This window comes from Fringilla coelebs, assembly GCF_963513975.1.
Source record: "Fringilla coelebs genome assembly, chromosome: 3".
Taxonomy (NCBI): domain Eukaryota; kingdom Metazoa; phylum Chordata; class Aves; order Passeriformes; family Fringillidae; genus Fringilla; species Fringilla coelebs.
Window position 1 is genome coordinate 10,605,072 of NC_140030.1, and position 13,438 is coordinate 10,618,509.

At 40.1% G+C, this 13,438-nt stretch overlaps 1 protein-coding gene across 1 annotated transcript; it reads left to right on the plus strand.

Annotated features, from left to right (window-relative positions):
• The first annotated feature begins 284 nt into the window (after nucleotides 1–284).
• On the plus strand, nucleotides 285–13,438 carry LAPTM4A (lysosomal protein transmembrane 4 alpha). Its single transcript, XM_084202861.1, has 7 exons — nucleotides 285–451; nucleotides 6,928–7,048; nucleotides 9,112–9,188; nucleotides 9,282–9,404; nucleotides 10,579–10,674; nucleotides 12,034–12,132; nucleotides 12,654–13,438. Exons 1-7 carry the CDS (start codon nucleotides 353–355, stop codon nucleotides 12,726–12,728), a joined length of 690 nt encoding a protein of 229 aa, XP_084058987.1. The 5' UTR covers nucleotides 285–352; the 3' UTR covers nucleotides 12,729–13,438.

Here is a 13,438-nt window from a genome sequence, read left to right on the forward strand (position 1 = left end):
GCCAGGCGAGCAGAACAGAGCAGGGCAGGACAGGACCTTTCGCCGCCAGACTCGCCTCGGCAGAGGCGGCCAAAGCCCAACATGGCGGAAAGGGCACCGCCCCCACCTCAGGTGCGGCCCCCGCCGCCGCAGGTGAATGAGGGGCGTCAGTACCGGAGCTGTTATGATTGGTCAGCGATGCTGTCAATCAGCCGTCGCCGCGGCAACACAGGCCCGCCCCACGGCACTCTCTCGGCGGTTGATTGGTCAGTGCGGCGGTGACGCGCGCCGGGAGTTTTACGGCCCTTGGTGTCGGGAACTGCTTGGAGAGGGCGGGTGGTGGGTCCGGCGGTTGGTGCTGCGCGCTGCCGCCATGACGTTCAAGAGGAGTCGTGACCGCTTCTACAGCACCCGGTGCTGCGGCTGCTGCCATGTGCGCACCGGCACCATCATCCTGGGCACCTGGTACATGGTGAGAGGCGGGGGCGGCCAGCGGCTGGAGGGGCGGCGGTGGGGGCCGTGCTCAGCGCGCGTGCGCGGGGTGCTCGGTGGGACGGGGGAGCGGCGCCCGCGCGGCCGCTCTGAGGGATCGCTCCCGTCCCGCTCCCCTGCCCGGGCAGCCGTCCCCTGTGCTGGGGCGGTCGGGGGAAGCTGCACCGGGCGATTTCCTGGGGTCACCGGCGGGGCTCAGGTTCCTCTTCTTTCCCGGGCTCTCCTTCGGGCTAACGCAGTCCTGCTGTCCCTCGGCATCCTCCCCTGTGTTTGGAAAAAGAAAGTGAAGAGAAAGTTCAGAGCGTTTTAATCTGTGTTTCAGAGAGATTGTATTACTCTTTCTTGGTTTGGAGGGATTGAGACTTTAATACAGTACTGAGCGTGGAAGGGAGGAGATCGGGGGAGAGTGGTATTTGGGGTGTATAACAGGGGAACAAGATGAGGTACCGTGAATGGTGTGTAACCTCTGAGAGAAAGATGAGTGTCCCCCACTTTGTGGCGAGGGAAGTTCCAGGTTATTCCATACTCTCTTCCTGAAACAGTGATTGAAAAGCAGTGGAAACAAATTTGTCTCCCAAAACACTTCTTTTTTTCTTAGTGGTGAGTGCTTTCTCTCCGAGGAAGGGCTGTGATAGTGCGGTGAAATATTAGAAATAAAGTTCTGAACTAGGGCGAAGTAGACATGTGAAAACAATAGCAGCAATTTAAAGGCCTGGAGCCCTAACTTAAAGGCCTTAAGTGAACCTCCTTGGTTCAATTAAAGGGGGGCTGAACTCCCCTTTATTGAAGTAATTTCCTCATCTTTCCTTTCCCTTAACCCAGGTGGGTGGTAAAAATGAGAAGATAGTTTACAAAAGTTGCATCATACCTTTTCTGCTCTCCTGAAGTTGTAATCAAAAGCTGTGTTCTTCTTTGCCCTTCTCCAGATTGTACGAAACAAGGAATGCTGAGTTTTTGTGTTGGTATGAAACAGCCATGCCCAGAAACTGCCTTTAGAGGCATGGGGGTTTGATTTTGGGGAATTTATGGTTTATTTTCAACAAGTATGGGGAGATCCTTTATTCATCTTGGTCCCTCAGTTGGCAAAAAAATGTACAGGCAAACAAAGTCGCTGGAGAGACAGGACTTAAGGAAAAGGTAGGGTAGGGGGTTGGAAATGTAACAAAACTTTAGGGAAAAAGAAGTATCTCTTTCAAATGAAATTGGACAAAAGTCTTGGTGCTGGTTAAGTTCTACTATTAGTTCGTTTCAAAGGAAAAGGTCCATTGTACTGTTGAGAATCAAACTTGTAGAAACCTGCAAACCACCCTGTGCTGATGGATGGAGTTCAAGAATATGCTTCTGGTCCCTCAAGTAAAAGCACAAATCGTGAACAGCAAGGGGGACAGCGATCCTTGTTGCAGAACAAAAGCCCCTCGCTGCCTTCCGCACTGCCGTTCCTGTTCGCGGGAGTGTCCCTAAACCAGGAACCTGCTGGGGGCGGGGGACAGGGAGATGTTTCCGTGGCCACAGACCTGGTAGCACTTCCAGTTTCTACCTCTCCTGCTGTGCTTATGTTTCCTCTTGTTGCCTGGTTGCGGCACCTCTTTCTTCTTTCTCAATGGGTGCTGGGGACGGTGGCGGCTGCCCCGGGCACCCTGAGGCTGCGGCTCCAGGGGCGGAGTGCGGCTTTGATCTCGTGTAACCGCGGCCACTCGGTCTGCTGGAGGGGAAAGTAGAGCTGAGTTCAAGGTAGCAGGGGGCATGCGAAGTGCTTTAGAGGTGCGAGTTTTTATTAAAAAACCCCTGTGTATCGAACACTTTGTTAAGCCTAGCGTTGAATATTTTTATCCAGTTCTCAGCTGTCACCTGGGTAAGGGTGAGAACTTTAAAGTCTGGCAACAGCTGTCTGTTAGAGCTGAAAAAAGTTATAACATGCTGGTCTTCCATAATGCTTTAAAATCAGAAGTCAAATATAAATTACACTTTTTTTGAAGGTAAAATACAGTTTTGACAGTGAAAGTTAAATTTAATTGCCTTCTGCCAAGCTTTAAAAAATTGTCCAGAACATGTCAGGTTTTTAGACTTGTTAATTAATGCCCCATTTAAGTATAGCTCTAACTTAGTCTTTCAGGTTCTTATGAGAAGTATTTATAAATCAATTAAGTAATCTCTGCTTTTAAATTACAGTGGGACAAATAGTAATAACTTTATGTGTAGGGTGGTTTTGGTTTTTTTTTGTTTGTTGGGGCTTTTTGTTTGTATTTTGTGTGTTTTGGTTTTGTTGGGGTTTTTTGAAGGATGTAGCTTTTTGGAGGGGGAGAATGTTTAATTCAAGAATAGTTTTATGTTACTGCAAATCTTGCTGATTGCTGTATAAACTGTGTTCTCGTGCAATGCAGTCCTGCAGGAATTTGCTATCAAACTTAAAATGGAGTCTCACAGCAATCTACTCCAGATGTTTTAGTAAGATAAGGCTTCTGTCTACTTAATACATGTGTTATTCTTACATAACCATTTCTTTAGGTTTTCTATTCCTTACTTATTTGTGTACTTTTAAATCATGACTGTAATTAACTTTGCTCCTCACTAGAATAGTTTTATCACTGTCCTTTCTGGGTGTTTCTGCAAGTCCAGAGGGAACCAGGACTACCTTCTAAAATGTCTGCTGCTGATGCTGTGTGAACAGAGTCTCAAGCATGGTTCTGTCTGTGCGCTGCTGCTGTTTGTGATCAGTAAATAAAAGTGTATTTACCAAAAGACAAGTTAAGAACATTTCTGGCAGAATTGTACTTGAGTTCCAGGTCTGATAAAGCTTGGTTAGCTCTGCAACACCCACTGCTGTTCTGTGTAGGAAGGAAAAAGAAACCTCCTGTTCCTCTCTCCATAATTGCAGTCGTGTTGCTTTGAAGTTTGTTTCTTCCTGTAAACTTTCATATTGGGCACTGCACTTTCCAGAAACCGGAAGCACGAACACTGCACTGGCAAAAATGGGATCAGAGTTCAGTAAACAGCATAAAAGCCAATAGTATTGTTTTGGAGGGAGGGGCTCCTGCCTTCTGGCAACAAGCTTCAGCGCTGCAGGCAGTGATGCAATTGCTGCTGGTTAGCAGGAGCACGAGGGGGATCTCTGGAATTGTGTGTTCACTGAACCTGATTAAGACTAGTTATACTGGCTCATTGCTGTCAGTCTCATGCTGGTAGTGCTAGAGGCTCTGAAGTACCCTATTTAAAATTACTCTTCTTCAGTTTTTACTATTTCAGTATATTAATAAGTCAAACCAAATCAGAATCTTCATCTTGTTTGGTTTTTTTCTTTTTTTTTTTTCTTAAATCCAATTTGGAAACATGTCTAGGGAAAAAATACTGGAAAAGTGAAAGGAAAATGAGTGTAGTAGTGCAAGGCAATTTCCCTCTTTCCCCTCATAAAAGGATATAAGAAAATTATAAGTAGGAATTCTTGGTTTTGCTTAAGTCACTCTGAGTGCTTGGGGAAAACCACACTTATGTTACGGCCTCCAGAGAGTTGAAGCACTTTCATGATGAGGCATAAGGTGTACACTGTGGAGATAAAACTCACTAATGAAAAAGCTAATGCTTCTTAAGAGTTCCACAGTCTTTTGACTTCTGATCATATGGGGAGCTAATATTTCTGTTACCAGTGTGTACTAAATGATGACTTTCTACTTGAGAATTTGAAATTTCAGCTATTTGAATTTTGCTAAAAGCTACACCAAAGTATTAAACTTAGCTATCCCAGATATGAAAATGTAAAATACTCTCCCTAAACTATTACAAAACTAAATTAAGGTTATTTTCATCTTAATGGGATTATTTTTTAAATAAGAACTTGAACATGCATTTTGCAATTTTTTTTGTTACTATTTTTGATTTCCTAGCAAAAAAGACCAGAATGAAGCTGCTGAGATTTCTGAGGTGTAACTTTAGGATGCTGCAGTATCCACTGAGTGCTGTCTTGTCAGGCTTGGGTTTTTTTTGAGTTTGTTTTCTTTTTTTTGAGGGGGAGATGGTGATTGGTTTAATCCTCATATTACACTGAGTTATGTTTTTTCTGACTTCTCTATGTAGACATTTGTGAACATAGATTTGATTTGCAGTGAGTATATACTTAAAAGCTCTAAAAATGTTCTGTGGTCCAAACCATATTCTTGCTGCTTGTTACACTGATTATTTTGAAACTAGCCTTGTGGTCTTGCTGTTATCAAGCTTCTGGGAAAGAATGGAAGTAGTTAAAATAGAGGCTCTGGCTCTGTAGTTCTTGATCACATTTAACATATGAATTTCAATTAATTGCTCAGTGTTGTGATGGATTTGTAAACAGTAGTAATGGAATGCTGGAAACCCTGAGGTGTTAATTGGCCAAGGTTTTGGGTTGTTTAGATTTGTTTTGATTTGTTACTATTTTTATTTGGTCTCATTGATTCTAATAGATTGGATTTTGAATGGCTCTTATTTTCTGTTTTACTTGCATACTATTTCAGTTTGAGAAAATAAACGTTTAATACTTGGAGCAACACTCAGTAACTAGTGAAAGTACCAAAGACTTCAGTATTCTGAATTAGGACCTCAGATAAGATGAAAATAAAAAAGATAGTGACAGATGGAGAATTACAGTCTCAAAATTCTGAGACATTCAAGTTCCTCAGTACTTCTATAGTAATTCAAGTGCTGCTTACTCCTTATTCTGAGGCAGATAGCCTATCATGGCAGTCAAACTCATGACTATGTATAAACAGTAAATGATTTAGTTGTAATTGAACATGTACTTTTGTGCTTTATAAAGCAGAGATCAATGTTTCAGCTGCCGGAGATCTGAACCTTTGACCTAGGCTTTTAGAAACAAGTACAGTGCAGAAAGCTATTTTCCAATATACCCAGCTCACTCACAGAGAGGGGGAAATAGAAGGGTTGAAAATGCAGAGAGCATTGAAAGCAGAAGGCCAGAGTACAGAAGGATGAAGAAGGTGGGAGATGAAAGTGTTCCATATTTTTGACGAATGGTGAAGCAAAATAAGATTTGAAAACAAGGGGCAGGTGAGCAACTTGACAGTTTGCCCTTTAGGAAGTATCCTGTGAGAGTGAAAATAAGTGCATTTCGAGGCTAAAGATATTGGTGGTTAAACAGAGTTCTTCACTGCCAGCTGTTTTGTCTACTATGTTTTATATAAAATGCCTTATAGAAATACAAGTGGCTCAAAATAGCTGGAAATTCTATTAAGTTTGTGTAGTACGTGATGAGATGATTGCATTTCTACAAAGTGAAAAGCATACCAACTTTAATTCCACTGAAGGGTTCCTTTAGCAGAACGTGCAAGCAAGCTTATCACCATTTATCTGTAAACCCCAGGGGAAAAAGAAGAAAAAACTAATAAAAACAGTGAGAGGAAAAAAAGTTGTAGGAACTGTGAGTCTCAAAATTTTTACAAGATTCAGATTTTTTTTTTTCTTTTCTGAAATCTTCAGTAATTGTACATAGACTTGCCACCATCGTTGACTTCTGGAACCATGCCCATAGAAGAAGAAATACCTGGCAAATACTCTTAAGTTATGAGAAACTGCAAACCAGTTTTTTTTTTTCTTTGAGGCTGATTGGAAGGGATCCTGCTGCTGGTGGTGACAGTACTGAATACTGATTGGAAAATGTCTGCAGCTAGAAAAGACCATCATGAGGGTTTTTTTGTGTTATGCAACCATTGGCATGTGTCTCCAGATACTAGCAACAGAAACTATGTCCCTGTAATCCTTGGGTACCTTATAAATGCTGTCAAGGCAATTTTACAGAGGCTTCAGCTACTTCTGATTCTTTGAGCTCTTACTGAAGACATTTCTGGGGTGTACCAAAATGGGGCAACAGAAGGAGTCTTAAGTGGCAGCATGAGGGAGGAGAAAGACTGGTGAGCACGCACTTTGGGGGTTGATCTTTGTGTGAAATTTTAATAAGTGATCTGGGAAGCAGAGGAAGATCTTTCTAGCTTATTAAGGCTGAAATGTGGCAGAAACCCAGTAATTTATTTGTATGTTAAATTAACTCCATTTGTTCTAGAAAGCAGAAATTCTTTCAAAATATTCCTCATTCTGTACCTTTATCTTACTGACCTTTTTTAACTGTTTCCAGGTTTTCAGTTCACAGATCTGTACATTCATCAGGCAGCATCAGCTTAATTACGTTATTTGAATCCCTAGGAATCTTCTCATCCCCTCAATTTGCAGTTATTCAGTTGTGATTCATTGAACCTAGCAAGTGCTCCACACTCTTTGGGTTGTTTTAGTAGTCATTTAATTAAATGAGCTTGAAATTTAACTGTAAGTTGGACTCTTTTTTTTTTTTTTCTTCTTCCATATAGAGGCAAAGAGAAGAGTTTATTTTTAACTGAAATAAAGGATTATTAGTGGTCATTAAAAACATCTTAGCTGTTGCAAAGTAATTAACCTTGAGGTAACTGTGATCTCTCTCAGGTGGTGAACTTGCTGATGGGCATCTTGTTGACAGTAGAAGTGACTCATCCAAATATGGTGCCAACTGTTGATATCCAGTATGAAGTCATTGGAAATTACTATGCTTCTGAGAGAATGGCTGGTAGGTCTAGAACTCTGCTGGCTGATGGGAATATAAAGCATGCAGTACCATGGATTTGTCTTACACTAGGTTGTAATATATGCATACAACTTTTAATAAATATGCCTATCTTGTTTTCTGAATTTCTCTTCAGTTATTCTGGGATTGAATTCTTCTACAAGAATAAAAAGAAAGCTTTATGGATTATTATTTTAACTTCATTTTATACCCAAGCATCTTAAGTGATGAGATTTCTTGGCCTTCTGATGATTTGAGTGTTGAAGTATGTGTGGGACATCTCTGATTCACTTTCTCCATAAACATTAGTTATCTTTGCTGTCTCAGTAAAACAAGCAGCAGAAAACAAGTTTGAAGACTTTTCTTCAGAATTTTTGGTCATCTTCATAGATCAGGAAATACCTTAGAGCTCCTGCATATGAATTTACTAAGAAGAAAACCATGATAACTTTTGAAGAAGAGAGGAACAATTGGGATGCTAAGTACTTGAGTGAAACCAAAGTGTTTCTCTAAGTTTCACCTGCATAAATGAAAGAGAAAGCACTATGAGCAGAATTATGCCCACTATTTTACTGAGTATATGATGTATACAGCTGTAATTGGTGTTTTTAACTATTGTATCGGTAAACTTGAGCATATGCTTTGCTTCTCTTGGTTTTAAATGTGCAGAAATGTGTAGTGTGGCACTTCTAATCTACCTCAGTCTGTTGTATTACATGAAAATTTTGGGAGGGTCAGATTCAGCGAAGTAAAATAGTACGGCACTAAACTGGGTTTTGAGTGTTCTGGATTAATTGTTCATGACCTGAGTTGAGGATCTGTCAGTTCTGACCAGTGACTGTAACTCACATTTCCACTAATGAAATAAGACTGGGAGCAAGGACCAAATTCTTCATGAGGCTAAGATATTAAATAAAATCACAGCAGATGTCTGTAAAATCTCATATGATCTGTAAAAGCTGTTGGTGTACTTGGTAGCCTTAAGCTTATATGAGTGAAAGATGCTTCTGAAGATGAAGGTGCTTTCTTCACTCTTTAGTGTAAAAGCTATCACATGCTTTTGACTTAAAAATTCTTATTCCTTATGTTGAGATCTGGGCTAGAGGGCTTTGTGTGTATGAAAGAACCTTACAGGTATTATTGTACTAGTGTATATTGTGAGCAGTAACTCCTCAGAGGACAGCCACACTCGGTGGTGATTGCTGAGACTTATGTCTGATCAACACATTTCAGACATGGGGGGGCTCTTCCTTGATGCCATCTGTGTATGTAGATACTAATTGCAGAGTAGAAAGGGTTCTCAGATAATCTTTTTCAAGCAGGGGAACAAAAAAATTTTGGCTTCAATATTGCTAAACCCATTTATTTACCATGTCTATGGACTCTCAAGCTGGTTTCTTTGTGTTTAAAAAAGAACAAATATAAACTCATTTGTGGAAAGCAGCTCTGCTTCTGTAATCAGTAACTATGATGCACAAGGAGAATCTTTATCATGCAGCTTCCATGAGTGTCCTGGATTTTGCTACAAATTGGTTTCTGTTCAACAGCCTTTTCTTGTAAATAGTGGGATACCTTCCACACAGTGATTTCCTGTTTTCCTTAGTGTTACTGAAGGAGCAGTGCTGCTCCCACTGCCAATGACCAAATTATGTAACCAAACCATTTTCAAGGGTAAAGGTTGATAGTGTGTTAGCTTCACTTAAGATTCTGCCCAGTTGTAAAGTTAATCACTCACATACTTTCAGCACTGACACATATTGCAAATCAGCATCATTATGGTGCATTACTGTCAAACTGTGTCAAGCGTCTAATTGGTGTTCCTGGGCTTTAGTCAGGATTTTGATTAAGGCAGAGGGATTTTTCCGAGTAGTTGTAGGTTTTCTTGAACCAGATTTTTTTTGTTAGGAAGGATCTGAGTTACTCTTTTTTGCTGCTGGTAGTTGGCATGGATGAGTCAATTGAGAACAGATTGTAGTAATGGACAAAGCTTGGTACCTGTCAGCTGCAGTGTGGCAACTCCAGGAAATTACTGATTCTTACTGGGGTTTGTTTTTTTTTTAATGCAGAAAATGCCTGTGTTCTGTTTGCTATCTCCCTCCTCATGTTCACAATCAGTGCGATGATGGTGTATGGTGCCATTGCTGTAAGTATATTTATAATCCGTGGTTTGAGAGTTGCTACTTGATTTTTTTTTAACTAGATAATTTACAGGCTTCTCCTTTTTTCTGTTTCTTAGCATCGTGTAGGCTGGCTGATCCCATTTTTCTGTTACCAACTCTTTGACTTTGTGCTCAGTTGTCTGGTTGCCATCAGTTCTCTAACCTACTTGCCCAGAATCAAGGATTACCTGGATCAGTTGGTAAGTATTCAGCTCAAGTTGATATTTTACATTTGAAATTAAAGTTTGTTTTAATTGGATCAGTGACTGAGCTACACTTCCCTTTGCATAAGAGAAAGGAATTCTGCCTGCAGCAGCCATAGGTGGTTATTATGAACATGGTAGTTTATCAGAGGTGGAAGAGTTAAAGTTGTCATTGCTTCCTAAAAGGAAAGCCGGGGAGAGTAAGGAAAGAATTGTGATGGGAACTACTGGTTTAAACTGTGTTTGCTACAGTTGGAGGTGTGTTCTTTAACACACTTAACTGTGTCTTTTAAGCAGTGGGGCTCGGTGGCAAATCTGCTACTGCAGATTAAAAATGTGTTGACCCTTATTTGGTAGGGAACAGGAAGAGAAGTACAGGTAAGGACTGTAGAAGTGTTGGTGAGGATTCCCACAGCATTGCACATGGAATCTGAGCTTTCCTTTTTACATTCTATGTGTCTCTTCTCAAGTTGCAGCAACGCTTTCTAAGGAAACTGCAGTGGAGTTCTCACTAACACTGCCTGTGTTTTAACTGCAAGAAGAGTCAATGCATAGAATGTACTGTCTCTAGGGACCATGACCTCTGGCTGGCTGGTGTTGTGATTTGTTCAAGTAGATGTTTAAAAGCAAGTCCTTTTTGAAACAGATAAAATCTTAGATTGATGTTTGAGAGAGGCTTTGTTACTGTGGTCAGGGAAGGAAAAGAGACAGGTTTGCAGTTCTGTTTTGGCTTCCCCAAGCTTGGGGGTGACATCTTAGACTGCACACCAGTGTGTTACAGGTTGGACTGACAGGATGTGATTAATAGTAAGTCGTTAAAGAGTTGTAGAGGAGTACAAACACTGTTCTGCAGCTGTGAAGAAGAATCTTGTGAAGAAGAGTCTGTGCTGGGATGAGACTGATGAAGTGACTTAGGGACACAGACTGTACTGTAGTGCTCTTTTCTTGTGGGACAGAGACAGGATAAATACTGTGCTTTGGGGGGGGGATAAAGAGGAAACTTGTTAGAAATGGAACTTTTTGTTTCAGGGGAGTAGTTTACACAAGTGTTTGTTTCAGTTGGTGTGAAGTTCAGATGTTTTTCTATCATATTTAATTGTGCAGTGTTCATTCTTATCTCTTCTCTTTCTCTCCCTTCCCCTCTTCCCCTCTTGTTTTTTTTTTTCACTAGCCGGATTTTCCTTACAAAGAAGATCTCCTTTCTTTGGACTCCAGCTGTCTCTTGTTTATTGTTCTGGTGTTCTTTGTATTATTTATCATTTTAAAGGTAAGTTAAAACTTAATCGTCTGTCTGTTGCAAGAGTTAATAAATATTAAGATGGTGTCAGTCTGAGTTACTTCTCAATGCTGAATTCAGAACCCAGCTGCGTTCTTAATGCTGAGGCAGGAACTTCTTTGAGCACAATTGTTGGGATGTTCAGTTCCAGTATGACTTAGGTCTAATATGTTGTGTACTGGTGTCTTCAGCTAACTTGTGTGTGTGCAGTGGGGTGTGCTTATGCAGCTCTGCCCTTCCTGAGTAGGAAGGAGGAATGCAAAAAGACTTTTTGTCTATGTGGAAATAATTTTAATATTTGTAATTAAGCTTGTAGTGAAATAATATTGAGTTAATGCATACAAGTTTCTAAACAAAATGTTTAAAATCTCTCACTGTGCCTAACAAACCAGAATGCAAGTTTTGGAAGGAAGATGATGGAATGAGGAAATGTATAAGTTAGTTCTAGACCTGCATCTTCCTCCCTTCTGAAGGGTGATAGTAGCAGTTACTTTCTTTCTGAAGATCTAAATAATGAGGCATTCATTTGGGTTATAAAAACTCTTGTGTAGACAAAGCATATTAGAGAAATGAATTTATAATATACATTGGCCATGATACTGTTCCTTTATTACATTCAGGTTGCATTTAAGAAAAAATTAAATAATGCAAAATAATTTTACTGATTTTTCTATGCTTTTTCCAAGAGGAATGTTTAACTGGGGAGAGTGAAAGCCTAATACAGTAGATAGCACTTGAGTATTGATTGGGAAATTTGGTACCTTTTGTACAACAGTGCTAACTGGTCAGTGAGAGATTTGGAGAGGTTAATGTTACACAAATTAGTAATAAAAAAGCCCTAATCCTCATCATATTGTGATAGTGTTTCTTTCTGCAGCAGTCAGTGTTGACTCCAAGTTCAAGGGTCACTGCTCTACCTTCTCCCTGCTGCCTCAGTTGTGTGTCTGAGCCTGTTCCTTAACACTGGCAGTTAGTTGGAGCAATAGTGTTAGCTGGGGGATGAGTGGGATTGTACTGTTGGCCTCTCCTCCTCCTGGCAGGTTGTACTGAGATGCACAGAAGCATAAGCCAGTTGGGGATTAATTTGATTAGCCCTGCTGAGGCAGACAGAGATTAGTTGAATTCTTTTCCTAAAACCTGTGTGGTGCATCCTCTATGACTCACTGTGAATGCAAAATGGAGAGCAACATAGGTATGTGGCCAGGTCTATGAAATAGCAACCATTCCTCAGATATGTGTTGTCTAAGTTGATTTATGCTCCTTTTTATCATAGGAATGTCATGCAACATGTAATTTCTGAATCAGCCAATGCTTATGAGGTGTTTAAAAGACAAATCTCTCTTCTTTCAGGCATATCTAATTAACTGTGTATGGAACTGCTATAAATACATCATCAGCAGAAATTTGCCAGAGATTGCCGTGTACCCTGCTTTTGAAGCTCCTCCACAGGTAAAATCTCGTTTTAAGATAAAAGGAAGCAGTATCATTAATTTTGAAGTAGAAAATCACCACATCCACATATGTTTCCAAGCCTTGTCCAGCTTTCTAAAGAAAGACTGGAAAGATAAAAAAATATAAAGCAGCTAATTTTGTGGTGGATTTCTTAGCTAAATTCTGAGTGCCTAAAAGGAGGGTCTTTAGAGAGAAGCCTTTGAATGTTTTTCTTGTGATAGAGGGAAGCTTTGATTGCACCAGTCCAAACCTTCCTTGCTGCTTTGCAAAGTCAAGATGCAGTGGGGTGTGGAATGAAGGACCAAGGGTTAGGCTCAGCAGAGCAGTAAACTGCTCCTGCACCTTCTTTCACTTCCTCATTTGCTTACTAGGAACAGCAGTAAATTCTTAAAATAACTTTCCCTGCAACAGAGGATTAAGTTGCTGATGAGCCATGTATGCTTTTATTCTCTTTTTATCTTTTTTTTTTTTCATTTGAAATCTCTTGCATTAATCACTTCAAAATGTCTTCTCCTTAGTATGTTCTGCCAACCTATGAAATGGCAGTGAAGATGCCTGAGAAGGAACCTCCACCTCCTTACATACCTGCCTGAAGCAACTTTTATGTTCATTAACATCTGTACCAGCTTCCTGGGGGTTTTTTGTCTTTTAATCTTGCAAAACTGCTTAAGTAATAGAAATATTCAGGGCTTTAGGAGCAAACTGTTCTGTTTAAAATATGTTTGATATAAACTTACTAAGCAACACACATCTGAGAGTGATTTCATTTGCTTTAATTTTTGTTCTCCCTAATGCTCTTAAACATTTTATTGCCTTAGGGCCTTACACCTGCAAGAACTTATGCATGTGACTAACTTGTGGCTTTTAATAATACCAATTGGGCCACTCTGATTGAAGTTAGCTGTGATTATAAGTGTCTGCAGGATTATGCCCTTAATTTATATTAATTTTTTGTAAAGTAGTTCATAAAGACAATCTGATCGTGCAGCAAAATGACAGTTTGCCTTTATCCATTTTTTGGAAGGGGAAGGGTTTGAATGTGGTATATATGTGACTTTTTTACTTTGCACTTTTCTCATATGTTATCTTACCTTTTATTGTGGTTTTTTTTTTTGGTTATCCTATGTCTTGAAACAGTATTTTTGAGGAACAAGTGAGGGTGGCACAGGAGTTCTATTACAACGAGCTGGGAATGCAAGAAAAATAAATAGAAATGTGGAAGATGGTTGCATGCTTCTAATCTTCTATGTATTTTCTTTTTTGTGATAAATGATACTTAAATAAATCTTTTACAAAATGTTTA